Source organism: Drosophila willistoni, assembly GCF_018902025.1.
Source record: "Drosophila willistoni isolate 14030-0811.24 chromosome 2L unlocalized genomic scaffold, UCI_dwil_1.1 Seg72.1, whole genome shotgun sequence".
Lineage (NCBI taxonomy): Eukaryota > Metazoa > Arthropoda > Insecta > Diptera > Drosophilidae > Drosophila > Drosophila willistoni.
Window position 1 is genome coordinate 1612998 of NW_025814049.1, and position 23769 is coordinate 1636766.

The following is a 23769-nucleotide window of genomic DNA, read 5'->3' on the forward strand; positions in this document are numbered from 1 at the left end:
CGGTGCAGGTAGATTGGTCACCCTACATTTACCCTACTTCCCAGTATTTTGCTCGAAATTGAGTTGTCTGCACTGGTCCATCACTAGAAATGCCCACGTGCGTTTATGTTTGAATTTGTTTAATTTTTGTATTGACAGCCGGTTCGACAGAATGGTCTTCTTCACCTGTAATATCTGCGGCGAGAGTGTAAAGAAGCCCGCTGTGGAGAAGCACTACCAGCAAAAATGCCGTGGCAATCAAAAAAATGTCTCCTGCATGGACTGCCTCAAGGATTTCTATGGTGAAGACTATGTGGCCCACACCAAATGCATCTCGGAGGCTCAGAAGTATGCCAACCAAAATTCCAACTTTGTGGCCAAAGAACCGCGTAACAAAAATGCTCAAAAGCAAGAAGGCTGGATGGACATCATTCGTGCCATATTGGACAGCACGGATTACCAGTTGACCCCACCGATCCGTAACGCCTTTCAACGTCTGCAATCCGTCGATAATGTGCCCCGCAAAAAGGCCAAATTTGAGAACTTTGTAAGCAATTGCATCCACATGCCCCGGGCACAGGCTAGCCAGGTGTGGGACATTCTCGAAAAGGAGCTAAATAAAATGAAAGCAGCCAAACAGCAAGAACTGGCCAAATTGAAGGAGCAAAAAGAATCCCAGAAGCAGCAGCAAGAAGTAGAGAAAGAGGAACAGCCGCCCAGCAAAAAGGCCAAAATTGAGAATGGCCACGACATTGAGGAATCTACAGAAGCCAGCGAATTCGATTGGGCTGCCCAATTAACTAAACTTGTGGGCAAGCAATCAGACGGCAGTATATTCCAAGAGAAACTGAAAAAGAAGCTACTCAAAAAGTATCTCAAACACCTGACCCTCTTGGAGCTAAGCGAGAAGCAAGCAAAGAAGTTCGATAAGAAATTCGACAAACATTTGAAAAAATGTGAAACACTAAAACTTGAAGGGGATCTTGTTAAGCACTTGTAGTTTAATTAACTTTTATATATATGTATGTAGGAAATAAATCATATATAATTTATATATATATTCGCTCTAGCCATTAATATTTCACATAATGCATACATTCCCGCAAATAGTCTCGGCTTGTCTTGCATTGGGGACTCTCGTGGAAACGATGAGCTGGGCAATTCAGTATCATTTCATTGGACACACATTCCATGACCAAACCCGGATACGGATGACAACCATAACGTGTCAGGCGCTTGGCCAATTGCTTAACACTTGGGCGAGGCAACAAGGAGATGGCTAGAGAAAAGTATAAGGTTAGAGGATTAAGGATAATATTCTCTACTGCTTACCATGTTTATCGCACTTGATATATGTCTGGTAGAGAAGAGCCTCATCCGCATCATCAGCCAGTTCACTTTCCAAATGCTCTCGCACAGCTCGAAGATTTAAAGATTGGCGATTTGGTCTTAGGAAATCGGAGCTATTGAAAGTACATTCCGAGGTACACTAACAAAAATGAGGTTTTTAATATTTTACTTAAACTTGAGTGTGTATCAATGGATAACTCACAAACATATAGAGTTGCTCTTCCTGATCGTTGGTATAATGAATCTTTTCATGCCAATTGATTTGACATTCCGTAAACAGACGACTCTCGTCATGTAAGTCACAGCAGAAATCGTGCTATAAGCAAATATTACCTAATTAAACTATAGATTTGGATATTCTCTTGCCATACCATGGTGTCCACATTATTAAATTCACAATCCTCATTCATTGGCACTGCAGGATTGGCTGTCACCCTGGAGCCAGTAAATGCTAGTAGAATGATTAAGCAGAGATTAAGCCACATTTTACTATATGGAATTTTTCCATGAACTTCAACGCTTTTTATATGATAGGTGGTCCCCCTTACCCCAAAAAGCGATTCAATTTTTGGCTAATTTTGCGTAACATTTAATGGCTTTTAATTACGAGCTAAATTTAAGTTGATATTTCATTTTTTTTTTTGGGCTTGGTTAATTATGTTCATCATCATCATCAGCCGGCTTCCCGACTCTTACAGTATTACTGGGGCTTTGGTTCTGGACGTTCTGGGAGAGGTCGTTCTGCTCCAATTCCTGGAATGCATTTCCACGTGCAATGATAAATGATGGAAGGCCCATGGAGGCATCCATCAGACATGATTCCAAATATAGCTAAAAAGATATATAGAGACCAGGAGAGAGAGAGAGAGTGAGATGGAGAAACACGCACTTGGACATGGACATGCGGCTGATGTCTAACAAATGCATGCGGAAGCATTATATATCCCACACCCATCCCCCCGATACCTCGCTGCCGAGCATTCCCTTTTGCATTCAGCTGCAGCTAATTAACCGAGAAATACATCATAAATAGTACATCCCTTCCCTTCTCTTCTCTGGAACATCATCAGTCAAGTCACAGACTTTGAGTCGCTCCAAAAGAAGTTTTCATTTGTTTATTTTTGACTCATAGTAAAGGGAAAGAGGGGCATGCGGGGGTGTGTTTCAATGGGTGTGTGTGTGTGTGTGGTAGGTAGGAGATGCATTTTGTTATGGCGGCGCTTCATGGTGGCATATGGCCATAAGACAGAGATAGACAAGGGATCATGTTAAAGGTGTAGCTAGAGCAATCAAGCGGCACGTGCCCCTACATCTTTGCCGATGAAGTTCACCATCTAGAAGAAATGGGAACATTTTTTTTTCGAACGCCTAACTAGGCGCGCATATTTTTTGTTGGGAATGAGATTTTGAAACCAAATCGGAAACCCAACCCAATCTAGAAAAACAAAATTATATCACGCAGATGTTTATATTAAATTAAAACTTAATTTACAATTTCTAATACGATATATTTCAGACTTTTCATTGGAGTTTAATTAAGTTTTATTATCTTTATCTTTTAAAGGAAATTCTTTGTTTTTAATAGAATCAACGAACCATTTACTAAACTTCAACAAAATAACAATTTTTAACTTGATTTTACAAAGTTTTTGATTGGAAAATTGCTCAAAATATTTACCTAATCTTATGGCTGTTACCTATAAAATGACTTAAAGAGATGATTTTTCAACATAGTAAAAAGTTTTTCATTAAACCAATTATTTAGAAAAATTTTTCTTTATCTCTACTAAGATATTTCTCAATAAACGACGCGTTACGATTGATTATATATTTCTATATGTTATAGTGGTCTGATCCGAAGACTTGTCAAGTTCTTATTAGGCAAAAAAAAGGTTCAATAACAAGTTTTATTTTAGGAGCTTTCTAATTTAGGGCGTAAAGTTAATAAACGAACGGGTATACGGATTCGAGTATGGTTAAATTGATTCGACTTTTCAAGCTGTTCGAGAATACATATATATGGAATATGGGAAAATTTATAGGGCCGGAACGTCCCCTTCTCTACGTCTAAACCTCTTTTAAAGGCTATAAAACCAAATAACTAATTTTAACATAAATATTGAATTTTGCTTAAAAGCAAAAAAATTTAACTATTTGACTAATTTTTAATAAGTTAATAAAATATATTTAAATATACGGCTACAACAAATGTTAATTTAGAATTTAAAAATTGTACACCTTTAGGCGATTTAAATATTTGATAGTAAAGGCCTTGACCTTTCCTTATATTTTTCAAAATCCATAATTATTACCTATTTAGGTGTATAGTATATAGATTTATGTGTAATTTGATATATATTATTTATAATTTTTTATATACCTTTGTGAAATATAAGTAAATTGTAATTTCTCTTTTCTTCTTTAAGTAATTATTCTTAAAATCGTTAAATTTTGGTTCGTTTTTACAATGGTCATATGAACAATGTCTTCGTATCAAAACGTACTTTATGCTATTAATTGTAGAGTTTATTACATTATAAGTTTTGTTAATAAGTTCAAGATGATTTTAGGCCATACACTGACAATGCGAGAACAACGCACAAAAATTTATATAAGTTTCCATTTCAAAAATATAAATATAAAGGGAAATTTAGAACGAATTTTCAATTTCGATTTACACGCTTCTTTTCAGAAATTTGTTAGGAAATAATAGTAAATTTGTATAAAATAAATAAATAAATTTGTTTGTTATAGTAGTATTATAGATTACAAATAGAAATACAATAATACGTACTAGCCAGGAATAGCCTTTCCTAAGTTTACTATCCTTAAGAGACATATGTGTATATAGATAGTATACGTATCCTTTTATGTAGGTTAAGGTTTAATGACCCAAATGAAGTGTGAAGAAAGAACAAACACATGCCGCCGCCATAGCCAAAATGGACAATATCCGAATTGGCCATAATATTTGCTTTTGCCATTTCAAAAAAAATAAGCAATTTTGAACTGCCACTTTTATCTCCACAAATCATCACACATTTTACTCTCTTTATAGTTCATGTGGTTGCTATTTGCATGTGAGACAATGCAATCTCATTGACTCCAGACCACTCTCATTTTCCCTGACTCAGGAGAAAGAGAGAGAGTGAGTGAGAAGTGGAGGGAGAGATAGAGACAATCCCATACCACATGCTACACATACGAATTCAAAAAAAAAAAACCCAACCGAACTGAAGAGACTCCACACAGTAGCAATAGACAATTCAGTCGAGAATTTGTTGGCAAACCGTGCGGTTCGTTTCGTTGCTTGAAGTTTTTGTCGGTCTCTTAAGACCATTTGGAAGAATTCTTCTTCCGTAGGATTGTTGAGTAGGAGACAAATTTGGAGGAGCTGGTGACAAGTTCCAAAAAATTTCTAGCAGAAAATAGTTTTACGTTTGGCATTTATTTATAAATCCAACTATATATATATATACATATATACTTATTCTTAAGTCAACTTTTTCGTGTGTTGTGAGTGTCAAAAAAAATGCCAATGGCAATAATATTGTGAAATATTTTTGAAAAATCAAAAGAAATATATATATAACGTATTTAAATACATATATATATATATATATCCACACTCAAAATGAGAAACTTTAACATCAGCCATGTGCTGATCGGCCTATTAAGCTGCCTCATTCTGGTGGCCAGTGGACAATACGAGCATTATCTGGATAGCCTGAGATCAAACGAACTCTATGAATTCATTGAGGGACAATCGGGATCAATACAATTTTTGGCTAAGGGCGATAGTGAGCAATCTCTGCTGCAATTGGAGCATCCAATCAGTTTCTATGGCGAAAAATATGAACAGCTTTATGTGAGTATCATCCAAACGATCCATCAATTGCTGATAAGCTGACCCACACCACCCCCCTCTCACCCGGCAATCATTATGCAAATATTGTATTCTCTAATCTCTAGCTGTAGTAGAGGTACACAAACATTGTAATATTTAAATGTAAATTTTACTTTGCTTATTTATAGAATTTCTATTATTTTATTTCGGCAAAAACATGACAAGACATCGATTTCTACACCCACCCAAAAAAGAGACTCTCAAATGTGCCATCTACTTATTTCGCACCCTCGCGAGGGGTGGTCTTTCCCCAACCACCCCCTTTCCCTCCTGACAATCCATTGATGTGGTCTTGTCCCCTCTTCACTGAAGGCCTCTTTGGCCAACTGCCAAAGTTTATTTGGCATCAAAAAAATTATGAGAGCTCTTTTCTTTTTGTTTTAGTAGCCTTTTAGAAGAATCGAAAGTGTCGTCCATTTTGGTGTTTGTTTTTGTCAGCTAATTAACTAAATTTATGTGTCTGACGTGGAAAAATAGCACGCGGCACAAATGGAACATATAAATACATGTATTTTTGTGTAGAAAAAAAAGCAAAAATGTGCATAAATCTTATCACAATTTTAGTTCCAGGAAAAAAAGGAAACTGTAAATAGAACAAAAACATAATTTTCATTCTATAAAATGTCGAAAAAAAACGCTTGTACTATTTCTAATAGTCAACAAATTACTAGGACAAAGTCATAATTTACATTCTATAAATTATGTGATCTTTAAAAAGTATTTTTGTATTTTGTGAAAACCTTTAAGAAACGAAAATTTGAACAACGTCAATTGTAATAACTTATATAGAAAAGAAATTTATTTATTTTATAAAATTTTTGTATCAGTTTATAAAAGAAAAATTTTAAAATTTACCAGTATCGCGACTTTCTACTGTATAGAAGGAAATTTGCAGGGCATCCTCAAAAAATATCCTGTTAAAATTCTAGTTTAACTAATTTACACTCGATATACCATATCTATGTATATTAAACATAAAAATAAGAAAACAAAGATATTCTCTTTGTAATGAAGGAATAAGTATGGTCCTCAATTTCTTATAAATTTGTTGTCAAAAACGAAAAAGGTTAAAAAATTTTGAAATCAAAATGGAAATTTAAAGATTCTTTCGAAAGCAAGTTATTTCCTAGAGTCGTTTTGTTACTTTTTGTTTGAAAGAAATAAGATTGAAAAGGAGATATAAGTAATTCCGAAATCTCTCTTAAAAAATTACGAGATCTTCAAAGCATATTTTTGTGTGATAAGTGTTCCTTATTAAATTAAATGATTAAATATTTTGGATTTCTGCTCAACCAATTATTATAATAAAATAATATATTATATATTTAAAACTACTATCAGTTTTTAATAGGGGCAGTTGAGATCAGATTTCTGATGGTTCGTAGAATAGCTCTATAACAAATTCTCCGATTTCTTACACCATGAATTAGTAATATTTTTAAATTTGTTAGTGCCGAAGGTGTAAACTTGTCGTAAAAGGATTATTTCCTTTTCAAAAAAACGAGATACAATCCAATTAAATAATTTTCTGTTAAAAGTTTAACCAAAAAAGTATATATACATGTTTAAGCCTTCTAGTTGTAAGGTTATACCCTTGAACCTATAACAGAAAAAACCAATTAGGAATCGAATATGTTCAGCAATTTTTAACATCACCAATTGAAAAGCATACTCAGAATTGTTAAAAGACTTACATATACCAATAATAAAATACAAAACACCTGAGATTGAACCACAGATTCATTTAAAATCCTTAAACCTATAATAAAAATTTGTTTAAAACCATTTTTGTTTACTTATTAATGAACTTGATAATCGAACTTAGAATTAGTGCTTTTACTTCAAAACAATAAGAAGTAATTTTCTATTCATAATTTATAACACAAGCATTGTTTCAATAATTTAAGATTTTTTTCGACTTGGGGTAGAATGATAATTAGTTAGAAGAATTCCTCTCCAATTCCTCCTCTCTACTCTGATACAATCTTTTCACCAAATTAATCTTTTTTGTAAATTGTTTTTCCTAAATTTTCTACTAAATTACTCTTATTTTTTATGGCATCAATTATTGTATAATTTCAACATATGTTAATGTTTCGAAAATATTTTGGAATATCTCAACACATCTATTTGTTATTCCATCCCGTAGAGTTTCAAATTGTTTAAGTGGAAATTGATTTATGTGCGGGTGATCATGTTGGCATATTATGAACACCTGTGCTCCAAATTCCAGTTTAACCGAGAAGAATAGGAATTCCGATCGACCGACCGACGGACCGACCGACCGACAGTTTATGTTTATACAGAAAACATAGGAAAAGCAATTGTATTTTTGGGTGAATCGAAGAGATTTTAAAGTAGGAAGCAAACTAGTTTGAGCTAATTTTAGACGTGTGTGTGTGTGAAGTTGTGTGTGAAAAAGGGAGAAGTCAATTAAAGGGAAGATAAAGATCATTTGCCGTCTTATGTTAATGATTTGTTATTGTTTTCTTTCCGCCATTCGCATTCTTGAGAGGGAAATGCTTGTTAAGTGGCCCGTTAGCACTTCAAACTGAAGTGCCCCATATGGAAGGGAGTCGGACGCCGACTTTGTCGCCGTTTCCTTTTCAAATTATCCTTCTCGAATACTTATTCACTTCCTTTTCTGTTTTCGCAGATCAATACCAATGGCATTTTGACATTTAATGTTGAATTTTCCGAGTACTTGAATCAACCATTTCCTTTGGAATATCCTTCCATAGCGGCCTTCTATTCGAATGTGGATACCACAAATAGTGACGATGGCACTTACATTTCCCTCTTTGTGACCACCGATGAGGGCAGCTTGGATAAGGCTCAGCAATTGGTCCGTTATGCTTACAGCGAGCAGGCGGAATTTGAGGCAAAGCAATTGATTGTGGCCACGTGGCAGAATGTGGGCTATTTCGATTCAAAGACGGATAAAGTGAATACCTTCCAGGTGGCTTTGATAGCCAATGATGAGCAGACTTTTGTACAGTTCATCTATCCCGATGGTGGCCTCAATTGGCTACAGGGTGAAGCTGGTGTACAGGGACTACCCGATATACGTGCCCAAGCTGGTTTTGTGGCCGAAGATGGCAGACATTTTAATCTAAATGGTTCTGGTTCGGAAAATGTAAGATCAGAAACTAAATCCCTCTTTGGCTCCTTCTTCATCTTAAAGCATTTCTCTTTGATTTCAGGCCCGTTTCTTAAGCGAAAGCACTAATCTAGGTGTTCCCGGTGTATGGCTCTTTGAGGTGGCTCCTCTCAATCCCGATCAGAATGTTGTGCCACCAAATAATGCTGAATCACGTACTGAATCGCCAGCCTTGGCCCAGACTTGCCAGGCCAGTGGTCATCAGTGTGATACTCATGCCCATTGCCATGATAAAGCCGAGGGTTATTGTTGCGTCTGTCAAGAGGGTTTCTATGGCAATGGAAAATCGTGTCTGGCCAATGATGTGCCCATACGTGTAACGGGTAGTCTGTCAGGTCAATTGAATGGCCAGGATGTTGACTCCTGGGGCGCCAAGTTGCAATCGTATGTGGTGACCACGGATGCCAGATCCTACACGACCATTAATCCTTTGACCGCCGAGCAAGGCGCCCAATTGAGATTGATTTCGCCACTGTTGACCACCATCTCCTGGCTATTTGCCAAGTCCATCAATGGTGTGGCTGTGAATGGTTATCACTTGACTGGAGGACAATATCAGCATACATCCAGGATACAATTTGAATCGGGTGAAAATCTGTTGGTCAATCAAACCTTTGAGGGTCTGAACTATTGGGATCAGTTGTCGGTGAAAGTGGATCTGTATGGTGAGGTGCCCACAGTAGATGTTGGAGCTCAACTCCATTTGCCCGACTACACGGATGAGTATCGCTTTGTGAGGCCTGGAGAATTGGAATCCGTTCAATCGCATCAATTGGAAATCAACGAAGAGGGACAAACCCGTGTGATTGGCTTCAAGGTGGATCAACGTATTGCCTATCAGAGTTGTTTGCGCGACGATGAACCCGATCCCACAGAGACAAGTGTCCTGGAGAAGGTCTCGAAAATTGCCCTGGACTATGTGGCCAGAGATCAGGCCTTGAGAAGCAGCGCTTTGAGTAAAATTGGCGTTGATACCGAGTCGAATGCTTGCACCGACGGCTCTGCCCAGTGCGGTGATAATGCTGTCTGTGTACCCTATGAGGATACTTATCGCTGTGACTGTCGTCATGGCTACTCTGCGGTGGTGGATGAGCGTGGTCTTGAGATCTGTGAGGATATTGATGAGTGTGCTCTGGGTACTCATGTCTGCGATCCGAATGCCTTCTGTGCCAACAGCGAGGGAGGCTTCACCTGTGTATGCTACGATGGTTTCGAGGGCAATGGCTATCGTTGTCTTATCAATAGCTCTGCTGCCGACAACATTGAATACTCTACCCCAGCCCAGAGGCCAGAAGAGTCATATCCACCAAGTCCACCAAATCCAGAACCCACTGAACCACAACCAGACTACAATAGCCAGGAACAGGAGCCCCAACAGCCTCAGCAGCCCTCAGAACCCAAACCCCTGCCATCTCATCTGGATGAGTGCTATGTGAGTGAATAACCAAATAAAACAAAGTATTGGACTAATCCTTTCTTCCTCTTTTCTTCAGCGCTGTTCCCCCGATGCCGATTGCTATGAAGGTCGCTGCAGTTGCCGTGATGGCTTCTCTGGTGATGGCTATCAATGCGAACACATTTGTGGACACGATGAAGTCTGGGAACAAGGTCGTTGTGTCCCGCTTCTTTTGTCCTATGAACTCGAACCCGAATGCAATTTCCTGGGCGAGTGCCACTGCATCGACGGCTATGAACTGACTGACGATGAAAAACTCTGCAGATATTTGGGTGGTTATGAGGTCGAGAAGAACGATGATTTGGGTAAGGAATTGTTTATTGGATAAGGACAGTAATTAGTAAAGCATAAGGGCATATTCATTAATTGCCGGATGGTATTAATTTAGCGTGTAAAATCGTCTTTTTTGTAGGGCAAGCGGTTATGGATATTCAAGTTCTAAAGATAATATATTGTTCTTTGAGAAGGAAACTTATTTCATCCCCATATATGTCCGACCATATAAAGTATATATAGTATACAGATACCGTAAATCTTTCCTAAAACTTACTTTCCATACGGAGTTTAAAAGCTTAAGAGTTTAGACTAGAGAACATGTAATATGATTTCTTTGGAGAGTCAAAAGATCTTTACTGCCTTTGTGTAGAACTCCTATTGTATGATATGAGAGTTATTGATAGTTATGACACAATTGTTCAAAGAATCTAGAGACTTTGATAGCCGCTTTAAGTAGGATTTTCGGCATGCCAAAAAGGGTCTTTGTTAAAACATACGATTTCTTTAAAAGGAGGAAGGTCTCCTTGGAGAGTTTAGAAGATTAATTACAGAAGCGAAAGTTCTTGAGACACAATATAATTCTTTAGATAAATAATCCTTCTGGGCATTGTAGAACTTTTGATCAACTCTAGTGAAAAGTTTTAGAATCCTGAGGGGAATTGGTGAAAATTGAGTAACCCAATAACTTGTAATGTCACTCTGAATTCAATTATATATATTTCTTTAATCTATTTATCTACAGTGCCTTGCGATGTGGATGCCAATTGTCATATCAATGCCAGTTGCAATTGGTTTGAACATGAATTGCGTCATATTTGCACCTGCATTTCTGGCTTCAGTGGTGATGGCTACAACTGTGAGCCCATCGATGATTCTTGTGCCATAGTAAGTTACCAAATGAAGAACTTAAATTGCAATTAAATGTAATCATTATGCCCAATAGAAACCTGAGATCTGCGATGCCCATGCCACCTGCAGTTATAGTGAGGAATTGGGTAAATCGGAATGCGTATGCCAGCGTGGTTATCACGGCGATGGCTATCGTTGCCAGCTGTCACCGGAATGCCAATCTTCGGAGCATTGTGGTGAGAATGCCTATTGCGATGACGGCGTCTGCCAGTGCAATGAGAACTTCGAGAGGGATGTGAGCGACACATGTGTACAGGCTGGACGCTGCGGCAATGATTTCTGTGGCTCGAATGCCATCTGCAAATGGGATTCATTGCGTGATATTCAGTATTGCGATTGTTTGGATGGCTATCAATTCGATGTTCTCTCTGGTTGTACCAGCAAGCCTACCTACTGCAATGTTAGGAATAATTGCGGCATTCATGCCACCTGTGAGCCAACAGAGTAAGTACTAATATCTGTCAATCAAAGCGTAATCAATGGCAAACTGATTGAATTCTCTTTAGGGATCCCGCCATCTATGAGTGCCAGTGTATTGCTGGCTACCGTGGTGATGGTTATGTCTGCATTGAGGAACAAAATTGTCTAAACAATCCTACACTGTGCGACATGAATGCCAAGTGTCATTCGACCAACAATGGCCTGGTCTGTGCCTGTAATCAGGGTGAGTTACCTTTGGTTTTTCTTATTGTTTCTTGGGCGCGACGATTTCATCCTGCTTGGGGGGCTCACAAGGGGCACAAGAATTGAAGAAACAGAATCCAAAGATGGCCAGGGCTAGCAAGACATTCAGATAGCCATTATTTCGATCCCAGGTGAGGGGATGCATAAAGAATTCCCGCATCGATTGCAACATAGTAACACGTCGATTGGGATCATCTATTCTGGCACTAAAGTGTCGTCTGGTCGTCAAAGCAACAGAGCGATGCAGTCCTGGAATAGGACGCAATGTCAGGCGTGTTACTCTTCCAAGCATATTTAGTGGCAAACGCATCTCTCTATATTTGTACGAAAAGAAAAACTTTCGAAATTTTGAAATTTAACACTAAAAAATTTTGACATGAATAACTGTTGTGTAAGATTAAAAAAAAAAATTATATTTTCTTAGCTGAAATTTTGTTAAATCTAAGCTTACTGAGGTTTTACAATGAGTCTGCTCCTTACGGTATGCAATGAAATTCAAGTTTTGACCATAAATATTCCAAAAATTTCTTTTTGTTTCTTCGACTACTATTATATTGAAATATTGTGGACTTTTTTTTAATTAAATTTTTAAAATTTAAGCCCAATTTTGTTGATTTTCATGGCTGATCCTTAAAGTATGCTATGAAATGCATTAAATGCTTAGAAAAGTGTAATTTAATTACTTTTTAGAAATAGTTAAAAAATATATATTTTTAAATTTAGCTGATCAAGCAAATATTTTTATAATATTAAAGATTTAAAATTTTATTCAATTTTATGGCTGCTCCTTATGGTATGCTATGAAATGAGGGCTAGCTAATTAAACCACTTCGTTTTCTTATTGAACGATTCATTATTTGAACACAATTTGTTTTATCCTTTAATCGTTCTATGACCTGATCTTGTAGCGTCTTAAACTAAATCGTTGAATTCTCTTCAGGTTTCTATGGCAATGGATCTGTTTGCTTTGAACGTCAGCAACATGAGGCTGATTTCCTTATCGTTAGCCAGGGAGTGGTTATTGTACGAGTGCCCCTGAATGGACGCAACGTCATTCCCATATCGGTGGCCTCCATGGCAATTGGTCTGGACAAGGATTGTGTGGAGGGACGTGTCTATTGGGGTGATATCTCAGCCAAGAAGATAATGAGTGCCAAATACGATGGAACCGATTCCAAGACATTCATTAGCACAGGTAATAAATGAAAACAAAAAAGAAAATGACTTTCTATACATATCAATCTAAATGTTTTAGATGTTGAATCACCGGAGGGTATTGCCATTGATGTAGTGTCGCGTCGCCTCTACTGGACAGATTCTGTGAAGGATACCATTGAGGTGGCTAGTTTGGATGATCCTTCATTGAGAGCTGTCATTATTAACAAGAATTTAGTCAATCCTCGTGGTATCGCCATCGATCCGTATAGAGAGTGAGTAGAGAGATAAAAAAACGCTTGTGAATGCTTTAAATTACAACTATTTTTTGGCAGAAAACTCTTCTGGTCTGATTGGGATCGTTCGTCTCCCAAAATCGAAATCTCCGATTTGGATGGCACTGGACGAGAGATTTTGCTTGGCAAGGAAGGTGTGAATTTGCCAAACTCCCTAGTGGTTCTTGAACATAGTGGAGAACTATGCTTTGCCGATGCTGGAACCAAGAAAGTGGAGTGCATTAATCCCGAAAGTCGTCAAGTCCGCACAATTTCCAATGAGCTTAACTATCCATTTGGTCTCACCTTTACCCATGATCAATTCTATTGGACCGATTGGAGCACGTATGTAAAATTTCCATAGATTAGATAATTTTTTTTATAATTTTCCTTAATTTCCTGTAGCAAAAAGTTGGAAATTGTCGATAGTCTGGGCACCAGACAGACTCCTATCCAAACTCCCTTCTTTGGCAGCCATAAAATGTATGGTATGACTGCAGTGGAACAGAATTGTCCTCAATATCAGAGTCCATGCCAGAATAATAATGGTGGCTGTACGGATTCTCGCCTTTGTTTGGCCAATCGTAAGGCACCATCAGGCAAGAGTTGCAAGTGTACAAGCTTATCCACCAGCTGCAGCCAACCTGTAGGACCGTATCCCCAGCTTTAAAGGGATATCTTGAAATTAAAATCACAAAAAAATAAAAATGAAATTATTTTTGGATAAGTATACAAAGAAGCAGCAGAAGTTGACTTAACAAAACCAACTAACCAAGTGCCATTTTTTGTGTATGTAAAGCTACTCAACTTAATAAAACAAGAAACACTTAACTATTATTTTAGAAATTGTTTAATTTTATTTAAATGATCTGAGATAGCGTTTCTTAAAGGATTGCCGGAAATATTTAAAGTTGTGAATTTGAATTGACTCTGGCATCGCTGTTATTTTGTCTCTGTGGCGCCATGGGCCACGCTCCAAGCTTATTGCATCTTCTGGCAGCACTGTCAATTTCTCCTCGTTGCTTGCCGCAATTGTTCAAGCAGCTGATTTGATTAAGGAGCGCAAAGTGAATTGAAGTAAATCGGTGTAAAGTTAAAGTAATTGGCTTTTAGTTTATGGTGTTAGCAATTAAATCGTTGTTTAAAAAAAATTACAAACCTATCGCTGCAGTTTTACGGAATAGGAAGGAGATGTGTCAAGGAATCTAAGCAGACGCCGCGGCGACTTGTGTTTTGTTAAGAAAAAACAAATGCAGAACTTTCTTTGTGTCTTTGTTGTTGTATTTTTTAAGTGTCGCAAAATATAAATAAATACTTGAGCAAAATGTATACGTGGAAAATCTCAGCACTCAAAGGTAACTGAAATTTAGATTAATTAAACTTTAAAAGTAAATATTTCCCATTACCCCACGAAATCAAGTGTTGAAAAATTGATAAATATGGGGAAAGTCTCACTTTCAACCCTATTATTTTCGATGGGCGCCAAAAAAGAATATTTGAATTTAAATTAGTTTTTCGACATTACATTTTTTGTTAAAGGGACCTTTATTCAGAGTTGTTTTTGTTTTTGCTGGTTTTAGCTAGTGTTTTTTGTTTTGTTTGTTGTTTCCTTGTTTCATTTTAAATACATTTTGTAATTAGTTGTTTGTTTTTTGTTGTTTTCTAATTTTACAATGTGTTTCTATTTGTACATTGAGACATCAATTTGATCTATTTTCGGTTGCTGTTATACTTAAACTAAATAGAATAGTATACATATATAAAGTATACCTATTATATATTATTTCCATTTGTGCTGCTAGGCTAGCTTATGTTTAACTTAGGTTGTTTTGTTTTTTCTTTTTCATTATTGAGACACTGGAATGCATTTTTCTTTCACTTTATTTTACCTTCTCTCTCTCTCTCTATCTGTCGTTCTATAATTCTTCCTTTTAGTTTTCTAATTCCCTCGTTGAGTAAAATGTCGCTTATAAAACTGAGTGCATTTCTAATATGTTTTAAGGTGATCTGATCTCTATATATATTTTATATGTAGGTACTTCTAATGCGAACTACAAAATTTTATTTGCTCTTTTGGGTTTTCTATAGCTCATTGAATTTGGTACATTTTAGTCGGAACCAACTACTTATTTCTGTTTTTTTGTTATTTTCTTTTTTAATTTAGTTGACTAAATTCACTAGTTTCTAATTACTAATATATATACTTTTATTTGGTTTTCATAATTGTGGTTTTTGCGTTGTAGTTTTTTTTTAACTAATAGTTAGTGAGTTAGTTTTAATGCAGATAGCAGTTGGTTCTTAATTCAAGTTTTTTGTTTTTATATGTTTATATATACAAATTATTTGTGTTGTTGTTGTTATGTAAAGCATTAGAGTATACCAAAGCCCGTTCCAATATTATGAAAACCTTTTCACAATTTTTGTTTCTTGTGTTTTTTCGTAAATTTACAAAAAATGTATCTGATATTTTGTTAGTTTGCAATTTTGTGGGATTTTTGTTTTGTTTTGTTTGTGTATAGTACAAAGACATTAATAGCACCTTTTCATTAAACTAAAACAAATGTAGTGAAATGAAAGTAAATAAAGTGAATTCGTGTGGTTCCTTAGTTAGTTCTTAGTTTAAGTTAGCTTAACTAATATTTATGTCTATATGCTTTGAAGCCTGTTTTTTTTCTTTGTTCTGGAGAAGGGGATATGAATTGGTTTTAGCTTAGAATTATTTGCCGATATTGGAGATGTATATGTGTGTGTGTGTATATATATAAGTATAGCTAGCTATATTTTCTTTCAATCCAATAGTTTAACTACATTTGTTGTTCCCAAAACACATTTATCGCTTGTTTTTGTTATATTTTTTTGTTTTGTTTTTGTTTTTGTTGTCTCTCTTAATATATTCTACAAATAATGAATGCTAGAATTACAAAAATTAGAGAAATAAATTTTTGCCAATAGAGGAAGAATTTTGTTAATTGGTTTTTTTCAAAATAACGAAAGTTATTTTAGGCAATTGAAATTTGATTTTAAGAATTTCCCTTATTAATTTTTTTGAATGAAAATAAGAACAAATTGCATTTTGATTCACTATGATCTACTTTCTATATAACTACAAATATCTTAGTTGTATATTTATCTATTGCCATTGCACAGCCACGCCACAGACAGTTCAGGGGAGGGGGGATTAGGCAGGAAGGATATCTCTCAGAATTTATCTCTTCGTCTGTGCGTGCTGCTGGCCGTATTCTATATCCATTTGTTCTTCGACATGGATGAGCGGAGTCGTCGACCCCACATAAGGTTGTATCATACAATCGTGCCCTGTAAATGCTGCGGCGAAGAGACTTGCGACGATTGGGTCAGCGAATCCTGTGCCTGCAACGAGCTGCCTCCTCCACTGCCTGAGGTACTTGGTCCTGGACCCAGATCAGCTGTATTGATGGCTAGGGAAGAGCCGCCACCACCACCGCTACCGCCGCCCATTCCACCGCCGCCTCCGCCCAAGGCAGAGGGATTTATTCCACCGCCAGGACCACCACCCACCACACATGGTACACCCAATATAGGTGTTGGCTCCTCCGGTGGTGTGACCTGTAGGGAAATTTGATTCTACATGGAGAGTGGAACATTAGTGTTAAATGATTATTAGATTCCATCTCGAAAACCCACCTCCATTCCAATGCTACCATTGAGCGAGATCTTGATGGGATTACTGTGATTCGTTGCCTGCATTAGAGTTGTAAAATGGCTAATGCCGATTTCCTCTAGCGAGGATTTTCTGCGCCCATGACTAACGCCCACATTCGGCAGTCCTTGACGCAGGGATGAGGACCGTCGCAGTAGTATATCATTGTCAATCTAAAATGGATCCAAAAACACAAAAGAAAAACGGGGGGAATGGAAATGCCACCCAGTAGAAGAGGAATAATTTGAAAATAATTATCATCTTTCAAATATGATCGATTCGAATTAAATTCAATCAATTCACACACAATAATGCACACACATTTACACACACAATACAAAAATACAAATTGGCTAATTGAGAAATTAAAACACATTAACAAAAAAACACATGATGATAGGGGCGTGGGGTGGTGGTTGGGGGGCGGGCACCCCATGTGACCCATGATGATAGACAACGAACGAACGTAACGTAACGTGATGTTGTGGTTAATCCTTTAGCGTGCGTGCTATTGATATGGAATGGTAACTGGTTGTTGCTCTTGTTGTTGTTGTTGTTATACTGGTTGTTGTTGTTGCTTGATTGTTGCTGTGGTTGCAGCTGCAGCTAGTTGTGGGTTGTTGTGGCTGTGGCTATTGTTGTTGCAGTTGCTCTTATTTAAGGGTTTTTTTTTTCAAGTGTGTGTGTGTTACTAGGTGATACTTTTTCTAAAAATTTTTTTTTTATCATCATTTTTAACAGCCAATTTTTTTAGTAAAATCAAATAAAGCAAATTAAATATTAACTCTGGGCGTAGCTAAGAAGGTTAAGTTTTGCAAAAAAAAACACCTTTTTAAGAGGCTTGAATTAGGTCGTCTGCTTAATCAAAGATATCAGATAAAGTGTGACATATTTTCGTAATAACTTAAGTCGCACAAACAAGAGTATAAAATCCCACAAAATCTAAGTGCGACGCACTAAACGGAATATTATTTGTAAGACTCAGGAAATCAAGATTTGTTTGACTTTAAAAATGCAATACTTTTCACTGTTGCCACAGTATCAGTATGAGGACATATGCAAATTACAAGACCACGTTGAATTCTCGAAAGTTGATTGTAAAAAGAGCCAAAAACAAGTGAAACACTTTCTATAGAAACTGATTTTTAACGGGACACTCTTCGGATTCGTTCATAAATAGTGGCCATTGAATGAATTATCATGAAGACATATTTTTTATGCTTTATAAGCAGCTCAAGAACTAAGACTTAGTTTATTCGAACCTTAAATTCTTAAAACTTTTTAAGATTTATGCCTCAAGATATGCTTTAAAAACTTATACGGAAAAATCTTGGTTACCCAAGTGAAGAAGAAATATACATATAACTCAAAAACCAAACTGCTTCAGTCTCATTTGAGTTTGTGTTACTCTCTAAACTAATTAACTGGTTGTGATGACATTACTTTAAACGATAAGCCAAAAACCATTATCTACAATCAATTTTATCTAAGCGCAAAATTAGGTTATCATTTTTAGTCGGTAATTTTAGGAACATGCGTCAATCAATTGATATAGTCCTGGCTACGCCCATGATTTGGTTTATAACTAGTTCGTCACTTGGCTGGAAATTCATTTAAATTTTTTGGACACTCATTTAACTGTACATTTGATTGATTTGAATAAATTAGAAATGACAAAACATTCTCATTCCCAGCCAAATGCAAATGCAAGATATATATATCTCGTGTGTGAGTGTGTGTGTGTGTGAAACAAACGAACGTGAAACAAACAAACAAACAGATAGAGTTTGGTGGAAAAACATGTGTCTGCTTATGTGTGTGTGTATGTGTGTGTGTAGATAGATGTGGGTGGGTGTAGGTAGGTAGGTAAGTAGTTTAGGTAGGTAGTAGTAATAATAGCCAACCCGCAATGAGTTACTCCTGCCGCGCTGTGAGCCAACCACCGTCGGACTGTCGGGTAGAGAAAGAGAATTCGATTTAATTTGCTGCTGCATCGGCGGTGTGCGCTGGCTAGTTGATCCATACCCGGCCAATGTTTGAACACTCTGCATTTGCATGGGATTCAAACCGGCAATGCCGGAACCACGTCGCGAACCAGCTCCGACGGCGGTATTGGTCATTTGGCTCATTTGTGGCCCACCCAAATTGATATTGGAACAAAATGAGATGTTTGATTTGCGTCGCGAATTGTGACGTTCGAAGGTTTTTTGTGCCGAAAATGGTGAAGGTCGTACCAAATAGCTAGCCACATAGAAAGAGAAGAAGAGAATGGAGAGAAAGTTAATTAGGTTTTTCAATTTCATTGAGTTGTGGTCTAAGAGAATGCAATCAAAATGTAAATCATGTTTCAAAGTGTTTACACTTTCTCTTTATACTCTTGCAGAGAGTACAACAAGGTGAAGAAGTCCGTTTGAACTTTAAAAAGTAAATATATTCTTGTTCAGCATTACAAGTTAATATACCCATCTCATGCACTCTGGGTCAGACGTAGGTCAAATTCACATATTTTATTGCCCGACATTTACAAAAACTTTTTGGAACGGATCACCATAACATATGTGTGGGTAAAATCGGTCAAAAAGTTGGAGTTACTCTACCAAATTTAGTATTTAAGTAGTTTTTAATGTTAAACATAATTTCATATAATTTAAAACAGATCGGATAAACAGGACGCTTAAATTCAGCAGTTATAGCTCTGTTAAAACACTTCCGCAGCGCTGCATTACTACATGATTGCTTGTGTTTCTTGGACACAGCACAAATAGAAAGAGACAGAGTGATGATGAGAGTTTATAGGTTAAATACTTATATGTATTAAAACTCCGGACTCCGCAAGGGTATATAAACTTCAACATAGCCGAAGTTAGATTCTTTGATGGTATGCAATCTTTTTTCTTAGCTTACATTAGATCGCCTTCTTCCAGCTTGAGATCACAGCTTGGATTGATTATCACATAGGACAAATGATTTCGTTTCTCGCTAACATCATCATAATCTATAGTGGGCAGATTAAGTGATTCCATGCGACTACGCACCAAATTAGCTATCTCAGCGCGCTCAATTTGCTGGGCATGATTATCACGAGCCTCATCAGCCAAATTAATCGAATACTAGAAATAGAGAAAGAACCAAAAAAAAAAAATGATTATCATTAAAGATTAATAAAAAACAAAACAAAACATAAAATTATATGTCATCAGTTCTAGTCTGAAAGGTTTAGTTAGTTGTTCTTGTTATGAGTAGAATATTTATGTGCAGCGGATGGTGGGATGACAACGATTTGATGGTGGTTGTGGTGTGGTGGGCGGGGGGCCAATCCCTTTTGAATTGCATTGGTCATCTTCATCTCATATTTCATGCTAATTTCATGCTGTAATTAAAAAAAAAAAAACAGGAAAAAGCCAAACACTATGTTGACCTACCTGAGCTAAGTACTCTCACTCTCTACTGAATGTATTTGGTCGTTTTTTATAGTAATTTATAAATTGCATGTTGATATTTTATCATCATATCATCGGGGCTACTTACGGATGATCCTTTACGTTCCGATGTACAACCAGCCAGACAGTTGACCGATTTCTGTCGCTGATGTTGATGCCGAAAGCTGCTGGTGCTGGCACCTGCTGTGGATGAGGGTGGTCGATAGGTAACACCACGCAGCATTTCGCTGCTATCCTTGGTGGAATCAGGTGTTCCAGTTTCCTCGTCATACTGGGCGTATGAGTAATTTTTCATTGGTTGATTTTGTGTATGCAAATTTCGATGAAATGATTTACATATTTAATTGATTTTTAATTGAAATGGGCAGATGTGAGAGTATTAGTAAGCATATAATGAAGTAAAATTCTTCTCAGTGTGCGTGTTTCGGTGTGTGTGTGTGTGTGTGTGTATGTGTGAGTGAGTGTGGCCATAGGTTAATGTAAACATTTAATGTGTATTGGTAGAAGAAAAAAAACATGCGGTTACCGAACTAAAAGCAAAAACATGTAAGTATACAAAAAAAGTTTACTTTCTTTGTCTTTTTTTATTATTATTATTCTTTTGTTTTGTTTCTTTTTGAAAAAAAATCATACGAAAAGTTAAGGCGAAATGAAAATTCAGCTTAAAGCTGCACTAAATCAAAGAAAAAATATAAAACACAAAATATATATAAAGCTATATATACTTTGAAAAAGTGCCTTTTAGCAAGCTGTTGATAGTAAAATCTAATTTTGTTTTCAAAAAAATTTCAAAAGTTAACAGAACTTGTTTTTAAATGTACTTAATTGAATGTACCATAATTAGTTTCAAGTTAAATAAGATGTTTCAGTTCAGTTTTGAGTTGAAAATTCGAAACAAAACACAATTTTGAACACAATTTCTAAGCAAAATGGGAAAAATTTTAGACCATTTTAATGAATAGATAGGTGACCTTGTCTCAATCCTTTTTTTTTCGGTACAACAAGTAAGTGCAATCAGCTAATTAAACGAATTGACATGCAAATAAGCTACAAAATTAAAAGCAAACATGCATCAGAATCACGCAGAGAACCAATATGAGGGCAGTTAGAGGGGGAAAATGAGGAAGAGGGGAGACAAACTATTACAACTACTTGGGCAGGTGTGCTGGCCGGGTAGCGGAGGAGGGAGGTAGGAGGGCGGTAGCAATCTACACACACATTTATCTCTAAATCAAAGAAAAAACCAAAACCCCAAAAAGAGGTCAGAAAACGAAAAATCACATTCAAGCATTTGAATAATTTTTTTTTATTTTTGTATGAAATGTTTGACTTTCATTTGATTTGATTTTAATGTTTTTCTTTTTTTTTTTGTTGTTTTTATTTAGTTTTATTTTTATTTTTTTGTTTTTCTCTGAAGGGAAACTCACTGCGTGCTGCGTGTGCGATATATATATAGATGTCTCTCTTTCTATATATATAAAGCCTAGGTCAAGTCCAATACAAACGCAAATCAATTAGCTTAATTTTTTATTATAAAAAAAATGTATATATCTTGGTCAACTGTGTTTTTTTTTTGTTCTTCTTTCTTTTAATTTGTCGTTTAATGAATATGCGGAAGGAATTTGTTTTTTTTTTAGCTAAGATTAAGATTAAGCGTAAATGAAAATCCGTTTTTTGAGAAAGGGGAACGGCGGGGTAAAGGAAGAAAACTGTTTTAACTACTTTGATAGACTTTCAGTTATATGTATATACACAAATCGGAATCGAATCGGAAATTGAAATCGAAAAAGGCTACTTTTTTGTTTTTGGTTTTTTTATTCTTGGGTTTAAAATTCTATATATTGAGAGAACCTTTAAAAGTTTGGAGAGAAAAATAACGTATATATGATATATAAAGTGGTATGTATATATATATGTATAAAGTTTAGTTCGCGCCAGACTCATATGCAGTTAGTAGATACTTATTGAAATCGAAGCGTAAGCGTGTGATATATAGAAATCAATTCAAAAAGGAAAGGAAAAATGAAAACAATCAACAAATTAAAATTCAAATTAAATTTGAAATTAAAATCAAAACCATAATCGAACCAATTTTGTTCAAGTCTAGGCCTCGAGTGGTTAAATATCATTTTAGTTTTGGGAATTTTTTTTGAATTGAATGTGTACCTAATTGAAACGCAAAAGCGTAACTTAGAGAGAACAAGAGAAAGAAGTAGGTATGTATATTTATTTTTTTAAAGTAAGAGTTAAGAGTTTGAGACAGGCTAAGAGTTATGTTTGATATATTTTTTTTTTTTTGTGGAAATTATGTGAGAGATAGAGAGACAGACAGAGTGATGTGAGTTAAGAGTTAGTTAGTTAGTTAGTTTAGTGTTAAAGACAAAACTTTCGAAGTTGAAAACCTGAGGCCCTAAAACTCAATTGACATTTGCCTTTTGTTTGTGTTGGACTCACCGATGGACGCAATCGCACACAATGCCTGCTGAAGGCCGAGAAGGGTCCCCATCGTTCGATCGGCGAATTACTCACATGTGATGTATCCGCATTCGATGTATCTTGAGTGCGATAAATGCCAATTGGTATCTCACAGGTTGTTGAGCATAATTTCTGATATAAACGCCCATAAGTCCGAATCCACATGTCCTCTTTGGTTATACGCATCTGTGTAGAAAGTGAGACTAAGACCCATGCCAAGTACACATCATCTAAGGTGACACATACCGAGGTAAGGAAACCACTTCCCGGTGCCTGATCAATGCCCAGCAGCAAACGGACAAATGTGATAACATAATCCTTGACAAATGCCTGATACAGCAAAGTGTCCAGCATGGAGGCACTGAATACCGCTCCGGCGGCAAAGGGTAAACGAAACATATAGGATATATGCGAACCGCGTTCCTTTTCGCGCTGCGTGTAAAGTGAGCGACAAATTAGCTTACACATAACTGCATAAGGGTTTTATGGGTGTAAGTGTAACTACTGACCTTTTCCATTTTACTCAAATGCAGGGCATACTTATCATGAGCTCGGAATTGCATAAAACGCATATTAGAACTCTGTGATAATTCGGTAATACTTTTAATGCTGGGAAAGAATCTGAAAAAACAAGCGATACACTAATGAATTATGACAAAAGTAATTATAATTGCACTTACTTGAACATATTCTGAACTGCTACAATTGTATTACAATCGGATAAGGAATCTTCTTCAGCTGAATTGGACAGCTCTTTATTGACTACCACCACGCTTTCGGCAAGCGTAATACCAGCACGTAAAAGATCATCTAGACAATCAATTGAGCCTAGCATCCAATAGACCTACAAATGCATTCAAGTTTCAATCCATTTTTTAGTAAATTCATATCAATATACATATTTCAACTCATTGTTTAATGCATTAATCGATTCATCGTTCAATACATTTTTTAATTCATTATAAATTTTAATTTAAATTAAATTTTTCGATTAATGTTTAAAATTTGTTCAGTTTCATCGTGT

The 23769-nt window shown here is 36.3% G+C and overlaps 5 protein-coding genes across 13 annotated transcripts in view; 2 read left to right on the forward strand and 3 right to left on the reverse strand.

Annotated features, from left to right (window-relative positions):
* The first annotated feature begins 82 nt into the window (after positions 1–82).
* LOC6646045 (uncharacterized protein C16C10.8) lies at positions 83–1040 on the forward strand. The gene has a single exon (XM_002068845.4). It carries the CDS (start codon positions 152–154, stop codon positions 977–979), a length of 828 nt encoding a protein of 275 aa, XP_002068881.1. The 5' UTR covers positions 83–151; the 3' UTR covers positions 980–1040.
* Positions 951–1939, reverse strand: LOC6645996. Of its 2 annotated transcripts, XM_047010317.1 has the most exons (5): positions 1878–1939; positions 1701–1780; positions 1532–1645; positions 1312–1468; positions 951–1258 (listed from the first exon to the last, which is right to left on the reverse strand). In XM_047010317.1, exons 2-5 carry the CDS (start codon positions 1737–1739, stop codon positions 1053–1055), a joined length of 516 nt encoding a protein of 171 aa, XP_046866273.1. In that variant the 5' UTR covers positions 1740–1780; positions 1878–1939; the 3' UTR covers positions 951–1052. The 2 variants fall into 2 exon arrangements, with proteins under 2 accessions (XP_046866273.1, XP_023033549.1); XM_023177781.2 differs by lacking the exon at positions 1878–1939 and having other exon boundaries at positions 1701–1831.
* Positions 1903–12132, reverse strand: LOC26529154. The gene is made up of 2 exons (XM_015177697.3): positions 11711–12132; positions 1903–2160 (listed from the first exon to the last, which is right to left on the reverse strand). The coding sequence occupies exon 1, from the start codon at positions 12029–12031 to the stop codon at positions 11723–11725; it is 309 nt and encodes a 102-aa protein (XP_015033183.1). The 5' UTR covers positions 12032–12132; the 3' UTR covers positions 1903–2160; positions 11711–11722.
* LOC6645995 (nidogen) lies at positions 4931–13982 on the forward strand. The gene is made up of 11 exons (XM_002068843.4): positions 4931–5197; positions 7893–8372; positions 8440–9828; positions 9890–10157; positions 10871–11013; positions 11072–11481; positions 11544–11701; positions 12662–12916; positions 12977–13151; positions 13212–13496; positions 13557–13982. The coding sequence occupies exons 1-11, from the start codon at positions 4964–4966 to the stop codon at positions 13819–13821; spliced, it is 4062 nt and encodes a 1353-aa protein (XP_002068879.1). The 5' UTR covers positions 4931–4963; the 3' UTR covers positions 13822–13982.
* A 2235-nt stretch (positions 13983–16217) lies between these two features.
* Positions 16218–23769, reverse strand: part of LOC6645994 (potassium channel subfamily T member 2) — a 72788-nt gene continuing 65236 nt past the window's right edge. For 4 of the 8 annotated variants that reach the window (XM_047010319.1, XM_023177971.2, XM_047010318.1 and 1 more), the window contains 9 exons: positions 23426–23589; positions 23255–23366; positions 22992–23177; positions 22725–22931; positions 20359–20541; positions 19735–19940; positions 18735–19071; positions 16815–17003; positions 16218–16754 (listed from right to left, as the gene is read on the reverse strand). In XM_047010319.1, coding sequence (XP_046866275.1) covers positions 16452–16754; positions 16815–17003; positions 18735–19071; positions 19735–19940; positions 20359–20541; positions 22725–22931; positions 22992–23177; positions 23255–23366; positions 23426–23589 — 1887 coding nt within the window. In that variant the 3' untranslated portion in view covers positions 16218–16451. The remainder of the gene's footprint in view (positions 16755–16814; positions 17004–18734; positions 19072–19734; positions 19941–20358; positions 20542–22724; positions 22932–22991; positions 23178–23254; positions 23367–23425; positions 23590–23769) is intronic. The other 4 variants (XM_023177967.2, XM_023177973.2, XM_023177968.2 and 1 more) reach the window with 3 other exon arrangements.